Consider the following 16654-nt stretch of genomic DNA (forward strand, 5'->3'; position numbering starts at 1 on the left):
TGTGTGTTTGAATGTGGAATGAATAGGATTCCCGGGGGTGGGGGAACCACATTCTTGAATGTGTGTGGGTCAAGAAAGAGAAAAAAGAGAGAGAAATTCAGTGATATAAAGGAATTTGTTGGTGGTGAAGAGATGAATGCTGAAGAAGACAGCGAGACAGGAGGATGGAGAAATGATTCAAACATGGAGGATGGACAGAGAAGGGCAGACTGTCCAAAGATGAAAAGGAACCCAAGGCAGGAAGGGGCTGGGGACTAGGGACTGGGGCCAGGTTGCAAGAGGGAAAAGAAGCTCATGGAAGAAAGGCTTTTGCCAGCAGAAGCCCGGCCTCCGAGGGAACAGCAGCATCACTCACTGGTGTGGTCATAACCTTTGGAATGAGGGTGTGAGTGACTGCAAAGCCCCAGCCCCCTTCTCATTCCCGCCTCATCACACTCCTCTAGCCTGGCTTTCTCTCTCTCTCTCTCTCTCCCTTGCTCTCCCTCATCTCATTGTTTCAGAGTAGGCCAAATTTGAAGTCCTTCCCAGGGAGTGGCCCTGTTCATCTTATTCTCCAGCCAAAGTAGAAACAGCGTGAGAAGGAGAGAGGCCCATTCGGCAGCTGAAGGACTCGGTGGACAGAGCAGAGGAAAAAAATACACAGTGAGTTGTTTGATTGTACAAAACCCTAGACAGACAGAGGGTGTGCGGGGTGTGTGTGTGTGTGTGTGTGTGTGTGTGTGTGTGTGTGTGTGTGTTGAAACTGAAAGGCTGGATGGGGGCGGTGGGGAACGTCACTGACTTAGATTGAGTGAATACCCCATTTAGCCTTGGAATTCAAGACAAGACACCAAGATAAGTGGATGATATTTAAAAGCCACAGATATCAAAAAATCAGACACTGGGGGAGAAAGTAGCCACAGACTGGGGGCAACCATGCACCATCGAGAATATATAGTTTCCTCTGACTTGGCAGAAAAAAGGCGTGAGAATGAGAGTAATGGTAAGTGATCAAAGAGAGAATTTGAGGGAGAAATGTTGGGTGAAAGAAAAGAGAAAAGGCTGGAGTCGCACAGGGGACCAGGGAAAGCCCTGGGCAGACAAAGAGACAGGGGCCCTCCAGGCAGCCCTGCCTGGGCCTCAGATGCTGATGTGTCCGGAACATCACAGCTTCTCCTCTCCCAACACCCCTGTCAGATATGCTGCTCTTGGGACCCAAGGTGCTGCTGTTCCTCACTGCCCTCATCATCCCCTCTGGTGAGTCCCTCCCTTCAATCTTTTCTCCCTCCAATGCCAGCTCCTGAGGGGAATGTGGAGCTGGAGGTTATGGGGTGGGATGGTGACGGGGACTGGCAGCAGTCATCCTTGCTCCCGAGTTCTAGAACTAATATTGAAGAAAAGGACAGATTTGTGTCTGAAAAGCAGGGGCTGGGATGAGACCAGAGATGATCTCAGACTTGGGAAGTATCTGGAGAGTTATAAGATCCACACAAATGCTTATTAACCCAAAAAGAGGGTCACACACACATCAATGTACCGGTCAACAGAGGAAAGAGAAGCTGACACGCCAATGTGTCTGCAAACATACGGAGACAGCTAATAAGAAACTGGACCAAATTCAGTGCGTAAAGGGGCACAGTGGTAATATATACACTCACACCTACCCACACTAGCTCCGGCACACACACACGTATTCACATGCACACAAACGTGCCAGGCTATGCACTGAAGAAAAGCCATCACAGATGTCACAGAACAGGGCTGAAAGATTGGCCATGGAAAGTGAGTCTTGGCACCTCGAAGAAATCCTGCTCTATTTCCTCATGCTGCCAGGTCCACACTGTCAGAAAATCACTTTGTGCCTTGTTCATAGTGTAGTTCGTACTATGGCTATGGGGTTAGGACAGGACACTTTAGAAAGGCTGTTAGCCCCGACTGCCGAACAGGACCTGACTCCTGCTACGGAATGAAGGCAAGAGGGCATCCTACGTCAGGGCTTGGCAGAGCAGGGCTTTATTCTCAGGAACATATTTTTCTTGAGGGTTTCCATGTCAGCACTAATGGTCTGAGTAATTTTGTACTGAACTATACAGAAATACAATGCAGAAAAATAAAGTACAACCATTTCCCATCATTTTCTGATTCATCCTATAAAAGCTTTATGAGGTATAGAGCTGGAGTCATTTATCCCTCTTCTCTGTCCTTTGGTACAGACTGGACACCACTAGGAGTCAATGGTCAACGAGGAGGTAGGTGAGCCTTTGGATCTGGACTCTTCTGTGTTTTTAGTATATATTTAAGGAATCTCTACCCCCAGTGTGGGTTTGAACTCAAAACCCCATGATTCAAGAGTAATATGCTCTTCCAGCTGAGTCAGCCATGTGCCCTATCTGCTGGGGATATAAGAATAATGCAGATGAATGGTCAGAGTTAAAGAATCTATAATATAACAGAGAGACACATTGCCAAAGTATGGAAAATCGGATTTAACTCACCAGTTTCCACAACCCTGTTATCCTGTTCATAAAAGTTTCTTACCTTTATTTTTTTTTAAAGATTTTATTTATTTGGCAGAAAGAGACACAGCAAGAGAGGAAACACAAGCAAGGGGAGTGGGAGAGGGAGAAGCAGGCTTCCCACCCAGCAGAAAGCCTGATATAGGACTCGATCCCAGGATTTGGGATTATGACCCAAGGTGAAGGCAGATGCTTAACAACTAAGCCACCCAGGAGCCACAAATCTCCTTACTTTTTAACAACTGAAATACCTTGCCTAAATCCTCCTCTATACCCATCTCTTGTTTCTACTCTCCTATATGCACCTCTTATCTCACTGAGAAAACCCTACTAATCTTAACAGCTTTTTCCTATCCATGTAGCAACGGAGAAGCTAACATGCAGACAGAATAAAAAGTCATCTCAGTACTACAGCGAAATTCTGGCACTAATGGACAGAAACCAAAAGTTTTGGTTTCCAAGTGGCCACTTCCTCCAGCTTGATAACGGAAACTCCAATCAAACACTCCACTCTGCCTCCAGACAGTCAACATTATTACAATTTATCTCTTACTTTTCCCAACCCCTGAGAGCACAGCAGTATGTAACCCATTAATGGACCATAAAATCAAATTAGCAGATCACAATGGGTAATTTTTAATGAATTAGTACAGACTAAAATAAAAGTGGGGTACAGGGGCACCTGGGTGGCTCAGTGGTTAAGCCTCTGCCTTTGGCTCAGGTCATGATCTGGGGGTCCTGGGATCAAGTCCCACATCGGGCTCTCTGCTCAGCAGGGAGCCTGCTTCCCCCTCTCTCTCTGCCTGCCTCTCTGCCTACTTGTGAGCTCTGTCTGTCAAATAAATAAATAAAATCTTTAAAAACAAATAAATAAATAAAATAAAATAAAAGTGGGGTACATTACAAGAACATTTCGAGAGTAAGGCATTATCTTTTTAAACTCGTTTCAATTTTCTATGTGTGCATTGGGGCACAATATAATTTCTTCCTGTACATCCTGGTACAGAAGATAAAAATAAAGAAACACAACTTTTTTTTTTTTTTTAATCTGCTGCAGGTAAAGAATTCTGAATCCCAACTTTTCTGAGCCTACAGAGTTCAGCATTAGCAAAAAATTTTTGCATTCATTCTCTGGGCTGGTTAAAGTCTAGTCCTTGTCTACAAGTTTGGGATGGCTTTTCTAGAAGAAATATGATATGATTAAAATGCTTACTTAAGGGGCACCTGGGTGGCTCAGTAGGTTAAAGCCTCTGCCTTCCACTTGGGTCATGATCCTGGGTCATGATCCCTCAGCAGGGAGCCTGCTTCTTCCTCTCTCTCTCTGCCTACCTCTCTGCCTACTTGTGATCTCTGTCATATAAATAAAATAAAATCTTAAAAAAAAAATGCTTACTTAAAGGGCGCCTGAGTGGCTCAATCGGTTAAGCATCTGCCTTTGGCTAGGGTCATGAGCCCAGGGTCCTGGGGTTGAGCCCCATGTGGGCTCTCTGTTCAGTGGGGAGTCTGCTTCTCCCTCTCCTTCTGCTGCTGCTCCCCCTGCTTGTGCTCTCTCTCTCCGCATCAAATAAATAAAGCATTTAAAAATAAAATAAAATAAAATAAAATGCTTATTTAAGGGGCTCCTGGGTGGCTCAGTCAGTTAAGTATCTGCCTTTGGCTCAGGTCATGATCCGGGGGTCCTGGGATAGAGCCTGCATGGGAGTCTCTGCTCCACAGGGGAGCCTCCTTCTCCCTCTGCCTGCTGCTACCCCCTCCCACACCCCACCCCTGCCGCTTGAGCCATGCTCTCTGTCCCTAATAAATAAAATCTTTTAAAACATTGCCTACTTAAGGGGTGCCTGGGTGGCTCAGTCGTTAAGGGTCTGCCTTCAGCTCAGGTCATGATCCCAGGGTCCTGGGATGGAAACCCACATCAGGCTCTCTACTGGGCAGGAAGCCGGCTTCTCCCTCTCCCACTCCCCCTGCTTGTGTTTCTGCTCTCACTGTTTCTCTCTGTCAAATACATAAATAAAATCTTTAAAAAAATTGCCTACTTGGGATTTCTTTTCAGATAACATGAATCCTAGATAAGCATTTATGCGGTGGTAGCTCACGGGAAATGTGGATAATCTGAGGAATACACCAAAAACCAGTACTCCATCCAGAAATTCTGAGGTGACGGCAAGGACTCATTCTTAACCCCTCTGCTCACCCACCGGTTCACTTGCATATCTGTGAGTGGCTGGACTGGAATGCAGATAGAAAGGGAACTGGCGGCATTAGGCTACACCCTGGAAAGGCTCCACTCCCCTCTTAACGGTTTTTGGAAGGACTCGGGCTAGTGGTTTTTCAAACGTCCTGGGGGATTGGAACAGCCTTCGATTTCTTTTACCAAAATTTCATCTGAAATACGAAAGCTAATGCTGAGTGTTAACTATAAAAGGGCTCTTTTGTCAGATCTGATGACTTTCTACCTTGAATTTTTTTTAAAAAGAGGATGATGTAAGCAGCCGGGGAAATTGCTTCAGAATGCATTATTTGCGTTTTGCCTCTGCCACAGTGATCAATAGCTCTGGCATGCTTTATAAAAACGCTATTTTCTCCAGACGAAACGTAGCATTCAGACGCTGAAGTTTTAAGGAAAAAGTCAAAGCAAACTGAATTTGCTGACCCCTAGTGGGCAAACTAGATTATGACGATACGTCATCTACAAGAAAGAGTAATTATAGATGGGATATTTAAATAATTAGGTGTTAACATTGCATTGTTATTTTGCTTTTTAAAGTTGAGACGATTTGGGGCGCCTGGGTGGCTCAGGGGGTTGGGCCTCTGCCTTCGGCTCAGGTCATGATCTCAGGGTCCTGGGATGGAGCCCTGTGTCGTGGGGCTCTTTGCTCAGCAGGGAGACTGCTTCCCCGCCCCCCCCCCCCAACTGCCTGCCTCTCTGCCTACTTGTGCTCTCTTTCCCTGCCAAATAAATTAATAAAATCTTAAAAAAAAAAAAAGTTGAGAGAATTTGTTTTAGGTAGTGCTGTTATTTATAGTTTCAGATACAGTTTTCTTCTTTTTTTTTTTTTAGATTTTATTTATTTATTTGACAGACAGAGATCACAAGCAGGCAGAGAGAGAGAGAGGAGGAGGAGGAAGCAGGCTCCCTGCTGAGCAGAGAGCCCGATGCGGGACTCGATCCCAGGATCCTGGGATCATGACCTGAGCCGAAGGCAGAGGCTTTAACCCACTGAGCCACCCAGGCACCCCTCAGATACAGTTTTCTTAGCACATCCTAATAGATTCCACCTTAAGACCTGGACCATTTATTTTTTATTTTTCCTACTGCCTTTACTTTCCAGTGATCAACTGCAAGGTATTCTCTACAAACACACCCTCTCTTCTCTCACTTCACTTCTCTTTGAGCATCAGAAAATCATCCACGGAGCGCCTGGCTGGCTCAGTGGGTTAAAGCCTCTGCCTTCGGCTCAGGTCATGACCACAGGTCCCGGGATCGAGCCACGCTTCTGGCTCTCTGCACAGCCGGAAGCCTGCTTCCTCCTCTCTCTCTGCCTGCCTCTCTGCCTACTTGTGATCTCTGTCTGTCAAATAAAAAAATAAATAAATAAAAGAAAATCATCCACATCACCTTTAGTGAGCATACTTGTATGTAAGCATATCAGCAAACTGATATCCAATTATTTCAAACCTGTAATTATCGGATCAGTGTCTTTGGTAAAGACAATTTGCACTTAAAATAAGTATTGCAAAGAGATCATCAATCCGTTGTACTTGAAACAAGCTGTATAACCTTGGGTAAATTATTTACTTATTGGGTGCTCAAATTTTATCATCTGTAAAAACAGATTTTTTTTTTAAATTTTTTTTAAAGATTTTATTTGTTTATTTGACAGAGAGAGATCACAAGTAGACAGAGAGGCAGGCAGAGAGAGAGAGAGAGAGAGAGGGAAGCAGGCTCCCTGCTGAGCAGAGAGCCTGATGTGGGACTCGATCCCAGGACCCTGAGATCATGACCTGAGCCGAAGGCAGCAGCCCAACCCACTGAGCCACCCAGGCGCCCCAAAACAGATTTTTTAAATAGTGCCTGGCACCTATTTAAAAATTTAATTTAATAGCTAATTTAAACCCAAATTAGCTATTACATTATTATCTGATAGGACAATGAAATATGTTATTCTTCTATTCCTAAACTTAGGGGATGCCCGTGGAGGATTATCTGATGGGCATGTAGGTAAAGGAGACAAAGGGAAAAGGATATTCTGGGCTAGGACTGTATGCGTATATTCATGGAAGTGGGAAACTGACATTTGTTTGGTTTGTGGGGAAAGGACTCGGGTGGAGAAGCAAACAATGAAAAACAATTGTGGGATACTCACTGTGCATTAGCAACTGTGCTAGACAGGTTTCACTTACTGCGAGTGCAAGAATGGGAGGAGGACAGGGAATGCTCAAAAAGTGTTTTCTGGGGGCCCCTGGGTGGCTCAGTTGGTTAAGTGTGTGCCTTCAGCTCAGGTCATGGTCCTGGGGTTCTGGGATCAAGCCCTAGGAAGAGGCTCCCTGCTCAGTGAGAAGTCTGCTTCTCCCTCTCCTTCTGCCCCTCCCCCCACTGCTCATGGTTTTTTTTCTCTCTCTATCTTAAATAAATAAAATCTTTTTTTTTAAAGATTTTATTTATTTATTTGACAGAGAGAGATCACAAGTTGGCAGAGAGGCAGGCAGAAAAAGGGGGGAAGCAGGCTCCCTGCTGAGCACAGAGCCTGATGCAGGGCTCATCCCAGGACCCTGAGATCATGACCTGAGCTGAAGGCAGAGGCTTAACCCACTGAGCCACCCAAGTGCCCCTCAAATAAATAAAATCTTTTAAAATTACTTTAATTAAAAATAAACGTTTCCTGCTTTTTTTCTTTATTCAGATGATGTGACTCCAGTGACTCTAGAGACATTCACCGAAGATCCTAGTAAGCTACCCTTTTTCTTTGTTTTTATCCTGGGAACAGAAGGATTGAGGATGGTATCTGTACAATGATAAATGAGGCATAGAAAAGAGGTCAGTGGGCACTCTGAGCTCATGCAGACCCAAGCGTCTGTCTTAGATACCACTGATGTTGTGAGGATATGGTCCAGGAGCCCATATTCTTTCACTTCAATCTTTCTTGCCTCCTTTTAGATCAACCCTTTTTTCTGCTTCCCTTTCCCACTTTTTCTGCCTGTGTTTTTTAATATATATTTTTTTAAGATTTATTTATTTGACAGAGAGAGAGATCACAAGTAGGCAGAGAGACAGGCAGAGAGAGAGGGGAAGCAGGCTCACTGATGAGCGGAGAGCCCCATGCAGGACTCAGTTCCAGAACACTTGAGATCATGACCTAAGCTGAAGGCAGAGGCTTAACCCACTGAGCCACCCAGGTGCCCTGCCTGTGTGTTTTTATTCCCTGTGCTGTGTCTTTGCAGATCTGGTGAATGAGCCCTCTACAGATGAAACAGGTAAGCCTTACTACTGCTTTTAAAATGGCTTGAGTCTTGTTAATATCCACAATATATTCCAGCTTTTGAATTAGTCCTGTATTTTTGTCTAGAAAAGAAGAGAGGGATTGGGGGTGTTTTGATCAGTGACAGTGGGATAATGGGAAGGAGTCCCCCAGTCCTCTAAAAAGATGAAACAAAGTGGATGAATACCTAAAATAAGGCATGTATAATAAACTATAACATCAGTAGGCCAAATATTTTTCAAAAAATTTCACAATTACTTCAATTAACTCTAATCCCTTGGATATAACACACAAACCCAGCCACAGCCTTGACTTTGCCCCAATACCTCCATTCTCCCTTTTTCTCAATCTTTTTTTTTTTATGGGGGAGGGGCAGAGAGAAAATCTGAAGCAGGCTCCAGGCCCAGAGCAGAGCTCAAGCTGTGGTTTGATCTCAAGACCCTGAGATCATGACCTGAGCTGAAACCAAGAGTCAGACACTTAACCAACTGAGCCGCCCAGGCACCCCTCCATTCTTCCTTTTTCTCCTCTGCCTTCCCCGTTGCCAGTTCAAAGCCCTCCTCACACCTGCTGTTTTGTGCCTTTTCAGTTCTGGCTGATATCGAGCCTTCCACAGATGACCTGGGTGAGTTCAGATCGGGATCCCAGGGCCACTGGGGCCATTCTGGGCTTTCCCCAGAGCCCATTCTGTAAGGCAGTACAGCTGGTGAAGGATCCGAAATAGACGCGACTACAGTTCAATGAGCACATTCTTCCAACAGTTCAATTTAGATGAATGACATTTTTGATCCCCTAACATGCAGGGATTGTGCTCGCTGTTTGATGTACAAAACACCAATATGTGATCTTTTCCTCATAGTTTCCGAGCCTGGGTGGGTAAAGGCAAGACAAATATATAAACAGTCAATGTTTGGGAAGCTAAAGGGAAACTTCCTCGAAGTAATGGTTGAACCGATTCTTGAAAGAAGAACTGGAGCCAGCCAGACAGTCAAAGAAGGAACAGTATGTTCCAAGATTTGAACACAAAATAGAGCTTGGCACAATGAGGAAACATTTTTTTTTTTTAACGATTAGGGCAAAACCTACAAGAAACAAGGGGTAGGATGTGGGAAAAGGAGACAGAAACTAGATTTTAAAGAAATAGTTATTGCAAACCTACTACTGAGTACCAGGAATGTAAAGATGAACAAAACTGATTTCCTTTTACTTGGTATTTTTTTTGTCTACTACACAAGATAAACAAATGGGTAACTTACTTTAATTTCATAAAATGCCATAATCAGGATAAGCAACAGAAGGAATAGATGACTAAGAGAGTCCTTGAGTATAGTCAGTGCCGGGGCTTAGGAAAGGGTTCTGTGGAGGACACACTGATTAAGTGGCTTCTTGAATGACAACTGGAAGTGAGTTGAGTAATTAGGGAGAAGAGCTCTGGGGTGAAGGAAACACGATGCAAGAAAGGCTTAGGATGGAACTAAAAACCCATCAGAATAGTTTTAGACAAAGAAAGATTCCCATCAGATTTGTCAATTGGAAATCCAGCCAGGATGCTGTTACACTAGTCCCAATAAAAGATGATGGCCTGAACTCACTGAGGTGGAGGCAGGAAGAATTAAGTGTGAGCTATGATAGGGGACTGTTGAGATGATGTCCAGTGTCCTGTTGGGTAGATGGTGGGACCATTCACTGAAGAGCATGTTGAATTGGTGAAGGGGAAGTAGGACAGTTTAAGACATGTTAGATTTGAAGGATCTTTGAAAAATCGACAAACTCTTCCATAAAATGGCAGGTGGCTTTATAGGTCGGGAGCTTGGAAGAGATCTGGGCTGGAAGTAGAAGTCTGAGAATTCTCAGCATGTAAGTCTGCCATTGAAACCAGGGCATAGAAGAGATCATGTAGCATTCTTCCCATAGTATTCTATCTACCAGCAACTCTTCCAATGGCATTTTGACACATAAATCCCATGGTTAGTGTCTTCCCAAGACTCATCTTACTCCTATTATTCATTCTACAAGTTAGGCCTGTATTTAACTTGACCTTAGATTAGGTTTGGCTATGGCTGTGACCTTTGCTATTCTTTGCTGAATAACTTTTATCTGAGAACCCACGATGATGCATTTGATTTACAGAGAAGAAATTTTCTTTTATGAGTAAGAGCTTCTACTGGGTAACAATCTTTTCTCTCCTTAGCTGTAGGATGAAGGTCTTCTGGGCATAGGGATCCTTGCCTGATATCTCCACTAAATGTGATTTTGATCAACAAAACAAAGATACATTTTCAATTCTAGAAGAGGAGAAAGGCAAAATCAGATTTCCCATCCTAACTTCTAAATCTCTCCAGTTTTGTGGAACAGAATAGCCCACTGTGGGTTTTCTGTTAGAAGTTGCTAAAAGCATTATCAACTCCTTTGGCTTTTTATTTATAAGTGAGGTAACATGACAATTGCAGAAGTAGTGTCTTCTAGAACTGGTAATAACTGAGTAAAATTTCTGCCTTCCAGCTTCTCCTGCTGATAAAAATACCACAACAGGTATGAATGTCTTTTGCACGTCTTTTTCTTCAGCTTTCTTCTCAGGGATTCATACCTCCTTGCTCTTTGGAGGATACTTGATATACCTTCTAGCTTGCTTCCAGTTCTTTCTCAAGGAGTATTTTTAGTGCCCTTCATTCCTACTTTTTTTTTTTTTTTTTAAATGAGGTCTTATCCTCAAGCTCATGGGGAAAAGATGGGACCACTGTTGGATGGTCCTGAAAGATTCCTATTCCTAAGCTGCCTTTGGACTTTCCATGGTGGTTAATGAGTTAGGAAGTGACAGCAAGGACTCAGTATTACTCTGGTTGTCATGGCCAAAGTTGCTCTCTCTATTGTACTGATGATTCTGATGTGCATCTAGGATTGGAAACTACTAAAACAGAAACTGTGGCCCACCTAAGAATTCTGATTCTTTAGAATGGGGTTAAAAGCTTCTCAATTTATATTTCATATGGCCACCTGGATAACCCTAGAAAGACTTTCCTAGAAGAACCCTGAGATTATTTTATCTACTTTTGCTTCTAGGTAGGAAAGCACCTAAATTTTATTTCAGCCAATTTTCTACCATTCTCTTTTGGTCAACAGGGAGGGCATTCCCCCAACTTGTAATAATCCTGTGTAGAGATCACTTTGTATTTTTTCCCCCATTCTGTCTACCTTCTTCCGTCGCTTGAATCCTTTGTGGATCCCTGTTTTCTCTGCTGGACTTCTTCAGACTGCCGGGATGAAAAATTTGCTTGCACGAGACTCTACTCTGTGCATCGGCCAGTCAAGCAATGCATTCATCAGTTATGTTTCACAAGGTAAGGGGTCCCAGGACAGGTAGAAAGCATCATCCATGGTAGTGGTTTCATGTCCGTAACTGCTTAATGAACACCCACTCTGGGATTTCAGTTTTTGGTGGCACAGGAGTTTTTAACATGATCCTTAGCTATTCCCGCTGGTGCCAGATAGAACCCGGACTCTGAACTGAGGTATATGGAGAACAGACTGAACAGTAAGACTAGATGCTAGAAGGCTAGTGAGATGAGAGCTGGGGAAAAGATAGTCATGAGAGAAGTACTGGTACAGTGAAATCTAGTACCTCACGGAAAAAGGCTGAAGTGAAAGATCCAATAGCGGGGAGGAGTATTCAACTTAACTCTAGGTGGGAGTGTGCAAAGTATCACTAAGAAGAATAATTAATACCATTCCATCCCCTGCACTCCTCTGGGAGGGAAGAAAAAGCAGTCCAGAAAAATTAAGGAAATCCAGAGTGGAGGAGAACAGTTAGGGAGAGTGGGGAATACAGAAGTTGAGCAGGCAACCTTGGCCTAGGCTAGTTCTCCCTCCCTATGCTCTTTTCTATCTATTTTCCTAACCATTTTACTGGGACTCTGGCAGTTTACGACGTATGTACATCATCAACAATGAGATCTGCTCTCGTCTTGTCTGTAAAGAACACGAAGTTATGAAAGGTAAGATGATGGCTGGGTGTCAGTGGGAGGGGCAGTTATAAGAGAGAGGAGTAGAAACATGGTCCTAATGGTTCCAAGGTCTGGCTTCTGAGGAGGGCTTTAGGCCACCTCATTAACCCCCAACAACCCCTGGTTTGCCAAGTTATGCTAAATAAGCAATCTAAGTAAAGAAGTATGCTTAATATATAAGAAAATGGTGCTTGGGTCTCTTTCCAGCTAGGCTGTAACCCCCACCTTCTCCTATACATAGAGCTTTCTGAAGCTCTAGCTGCTTTGAAGCTCACTGGGGTTCTAGGTGAAAAGCACAAGTCAGGGCAGCTGGCTGGCTCAGTCTGGAGAGCATGCAACTCTTGATCTTAGGGTCATGAGTTTGAGCCACTCATTAGCTATAGAGATTACAAAAAAAAAAAAAAAAGAAAAAGAAAACTTAAAAAAAAAAAAAAAAAAAAGCCAAGTCAGCCATTACAAATAATAGACTAAGAGTTGGCAGCCATGTTCATAAAGGAACAACTTCGTAAAAAAAAAAAAAAAAAAAAAATCTACTAATTTGGAGACACTGATGTTTGTATAGAGCCTATAAGTAAATAATAATAATAAAAAAAACAGATTGGACATTTAGAAGTTGGCAACATTTTAAACAGTCTGCCAATTCCAAGAACCAGTGAAATTACTTATTGTGAAAATTTAGAAGTAAATGAGGGTAAAACAACTTTAAAAAAGAAAAACAAGATTACAAGGGTCCAAAGTGTGTGGTTATAAACCTTGCATTGTGGGAATAAAGATACTTCTCACCTTCCCTATGGCCAGCCCCGAACGATAAGTGTGGTTGGTGAAGGCACCACAGACACAGGCCCTTCTGACTCAGCAGCCCATCCTGCACTGAGCTTCTGAGTAAGAGCTGTAGTTAACTTCGCAGAAGGAAACTTGCTACTTGCCCCCATTGGCCTTGTGCAAGCACCTGCAAGGGAAGCACCTTGAGACTGAGGATGAGTACTTTGGACTCTAGGCACTTTCAAATGTCTCAGGGGACTTACTAAAATTAGCTATTTGCACGTAGTAAACAGATAGATAGTCAATGATTGAATCTCATGGTTTTTGCTATTAATAAATCCATGATTATAAGAACTGGGAGCTAGGCATCCAGAGGAACCTAAAATTTACCTGCCACCTGGGCTAGGTACTTTGCACATATTATTTCATTTTAATACTCACAACTACACTGTGGAGGCTGATATTTCATGCTTATTATCCTGGAAGGGATAGTGTGGCTCAGCAAAGTTAAGGAACTTTCTAGTAAGTAATAAGTAACAGTAAGCTGCACATCTGGGGTTGTAGCCCAGATCTAGTTCTCTTCAGTCTTTCACTACAGCACCCTACAGTCCTCTATCTCTTAACATGGAAGCCCTTGTTACCTTTTTTGCATTCCCAACCCATTATGCTCTGCTTCTCTTCTAGATGAACTTTGCCGTCAGATGGCTGGTTTACCCCCAAGACGACTCCGTCGCTCCCACTACTTCCGACTTCCACCCTGTGAAAATGTGAATTTGCAGAGACCCAGCGGTCTGTGATCACAAAGGAAGAGGAAAGAATAATGTGTGGGTGGGAGGAAGTGAATGCCCTAACAAGAGGGAACTCCTTCTTGTCCAACCATTGTCCGCTAACCCATAGACATTAGTATTTCTTAAACCAATCCCTTTGCAGTGCCTAGCTTTTGCCTCCATTCCCTGACTGATAACAAAGTGTGTATTATTGCATGGTTTTGCTGTTTCTCAATATCATAGACGTAGATTAATGATAACCATGTGGCTTATATACAAACATCCTATACACAATTTCAAAGGAAAATAAACTTTAGGTTAATATTGACCGTTGAATCTGTCTGAACTAGATCTTAGGGAGGAAGAAGCTGTTGCTGTCAATTTTGGCTGGCCATAGAACTCCTTTTTTTTTTACATTTTCAAGAGCTTCCTAGATTAACATGTCATTCATTTATATAGTCTTTTTTACTCTTATTTTAACTATTTTGTTGGATTTGCCTGCTCCGATTTTTCAGAAGAGTCATGGTAATTTTTGTAGTCCTAGAGAATTCTCCAGAACATAGAGCTACACAATCCTACTGGCAACACATAAAGACCCAAGATGAGGTCTGCTGTGTTCAGAGGCCAAGGATAAAGAGATAGGAGGAGTAAGCTATGTATGGAACTGGGACTCATGGTTCCCTGTTCACTTTTTCATGTAGTTGTCCAACTGGCAGATAGGGATACAAAGTCCCATTTGCTTGTTTTTGGTCATATGGGGGTTAGCCCACCATCTCAAATTAGACAATTTAATGTGAAATCATTTCTGAGTTTGGTCAGGGTTTTCCTGATTTGTCGCTACTTCTTTCATCATCATCACTAAACAAAATCTGTAGAAATTACCATGCAAATGGACTCCAGAATAGCCTGATTTGGTGCTTAAGAAGAGCATTCAGACTTAAATTTTAATAGGCAGGCCAAGTTTGCCAAATGGTTTATAAGAAAGAGTAAAACACAATATTCACACAACCTACATTTTTATGTTGGCTCTAGCAGTAACCTGGTAAACCAGTAAACTAGGTTTAATTTCCCATCTTTAATATGACAAGGTTAGATTTATGTTGATTCTAAGGTATCTTTTCGTTCTGTGATTCTCAAGATTTAAGCGTATTATTCGTATTTCTTGGAGCCTAGATGCAGTCTAATTCATAACCACCATGTCTGCTTATAAGAGGAGAAATTTCATGTTAAGACAGCAGTCCACAACATAACAGAAAAAAAATCCTATTATAGGTTACTGATTACACACTGTAGCTGCTTCTATTTGAATAACTTAATAACCCTCCAAAGAAGCCCACAAAAATCAATGGAAGTAAGAGACTTTGAGGCAAGTTACACACTCAGAATTCCTCTCTGCTTGGTAGGGTTGAATTCTTTTCCTCTTGAAAGAAAACTATGTAAATGAGCATCAGATTTTGCTATTAAGAAACAATTTAGTTTAATAGGATTTGCACAACTGATTAAAGAGAAATGCTAGGAAAAGACCCAAAGCGTGTAATCTCTGCTCTATAGCTTCTAAAAGTAAATATCCTCATATATAAATAGATTTATTAAGTGGATATTATACCCACTGTAGAGAAATCTCAACAGGCACAGAATTTCCAAGAATGATTTAAGAATCTCACCATGAACATGACCCTCCTACCATATATTGAATGAGGTGGCATTCCCACCACAAAGCACCTCAATCCCAGTATTGTGTATATTGCAAATTAAACATTTTAAAATAAATTTTTCTTTATTCCTTTTCTGGATGAGTGGTTTTTTATCTGTTTGTTTCTTTTTCTCATATGTTTAGAATGACAGGAATTTGTGCCTCTTTTTTTTTAAAGATTTTATTTATTTAGGTGCCTTGTTAGCACAGTAGGTAGTGCTTCAGTCTCAAAGATTTTATTTATTTATATGTTTATTTATTTGAAAGAGAGAGAATGAGAGAGAGAGAGAGAGAGAAAGAGGATGAGAGGGGAGAGGTCAGAGGGAGAAGGAGACTCCCCGCTGAGCAGGGAGCCCAATGCTGGACTTGATCCTGGGACTCCAGAATCATGACCTGAGCCAAAGGCAGATGCTTAACCAACTGAGCCACCCAGGCGCTCCACGAATTTGTGATTTTTAAAAATTTTTTTAAAGATTTTATTTATTTATTTAACAGAGAGAGAGAGATCACAAGTAGGCAGATAGGTGGTGGGGGAGGGGGGGAGCAGGTTCCTCGCTGAGCAGAGAGCCCGACGCAGGGCTCGATCCCAGGACCCTGAGATCATGACCTGAGCCGAAGACAGTGGCTTAACCCACTGAGCCACCCAGGCGCCTAGCTTTATTTATTTTAGAAAGAGGGTGGCGAGGCAGTGGAGGGAAGGGCAGACGGAGAGAATCTCAAGCTAACTCCCTGGTGGGCCTGCAGCCCAATGGGGGGCTAGGCTGGGGTGAAGGGACAGCGTACATCTCACGACCTATGTGGAAACCAAGAGTGAGTCACTCAACGGACTGAGCCACCCAGGAGCCCCACCCCTGTTCTTTCCATCTTTTAATTTTTTTAAAGATTTTTATTTATTTATTTATTCGACAGAGAGAAAGAGAGAGATCACAAGTAGGCAGAGAGGCTGGCAGGAGAGAGGGGGAAGCAGGCTCCCCACTGAGCAGAGAGCCCAATGCAGAGCTTAATCCCAGGACCCTGAGATCATGATCCGAGCTGAAGGCAGAGGCTTAACCCACTGAGGCACCCAGGTGCCTCCTTTACCTCTTTTTAAAAAAGATTTTATTTGTTTAAGAGAGAGCGTGAGAGAGTATGTGTGAACATGCGAGGGTCAGAGGGAAAAGCAGACACCCTGCTAAGCGGGGAGCCCCACATGGGGCTCAATCTCAGGACCCTGGATCATGACCTGAACAGAAGGCAGATACTTAACCAACGAAGCCACCCAGGTGCCCCCTTTCCCTCTGTATTCTTGCCCACTGTTTTGTTTTTTTTTTTTTTTAAGATTTCACTTATTTATTTGACGGAGAGAGATCACAAGTAGGCAGAGAGGCAGGCAGAGAGAGAGAGGAAGGGAAGCAGGCTCCCTGCTGAGCAGAGAGCAGGATGCAGGGCTCGATCCCAGGACCCTGAGACCACGACCTGA

General features: G+C 43.1%; 1 protein-coding gene across 4 annotated transcripts; it reads left to right on the forward strand.

Annotated features, from left to right (window-relative positions):
- Positions 1-405: 405 nt before the first annotated feature.
- MFAP5 (microfibril associated protein 5) lies at positions 406-15290 on the forward strand. Of its 4 annotated transcripts, XM_047742628.1 has the most exons (10): positions 409-642; positions 1177-1236; positions 2193-2228; positions 7397-7441; positions 7935-7967; positions 8562-8597; positions 10475-10504; positions 11223-11310; positions 11891-11964; positions 13420-15290. In XM_047742628.1, the coding sequence occupies exons 2-10, from the start codon at positions 1179-1181 to the stop codon at positions 13530-13532; spliced, it is 513 nt and encodes a 170-aa protein (XP_047598584.1). In that variant the 5' UTR covers positions 409-642; positions 1177-1178; the 3' UTR covers positions 13533-15290. The 4 variants fall into 4 exon arrangements, with proteins under 4 accessions (XP_047598586.1, XP_047598587.1, XP_047598584.1 ...); XM_047742630.1 differs by lacking the exon at positions 7397-7441 and having other exon boundaries at positions 406-642; XM_047742629.1 differs by lacking the exon at positions 8562-8597.
- Positions 15291-16654: the final 1364 nt, after the last annotated feature.

This window comes from Lutra lutra, chromosome 8, assembly GCF_902655055.1.
Source record: "Lutra lutra chromosome 8, mLutLut1.2, whole genome shotgun sequence".
Taxonomy (NCBI): domain Eukaryota; kingdom Metazoa; phylum Chordata; class Mammalia; order Carnivora; family Mustelidae; genus Lutra; species Lutra lutra.

Bases quoted from the DNA above. Each gene is read 5' to 3' on its own strand.
- MFAP5 (XM_047742628.1), top strand. From the start codon at position 1,179: ATGCTGCTCTTGGGACCCAAGGTGCTGCTGTTCCTCACTGCCCTCATC. The intron at 1,237-2,192 runs GTGAGTCCCTCC...CCTTTGGTACAG, and splicing joins TGCCCTCATCATCCCCTCTG to ACTGGACACCACTAGGAGTC. The intron at 11,965-13,419 runs GTAAGATGATGG...CTTCTCTTCTAG, and splicing joins AGAACACGAAGTTATGAAAG to ATGAACTTTGCCGTCAGATG.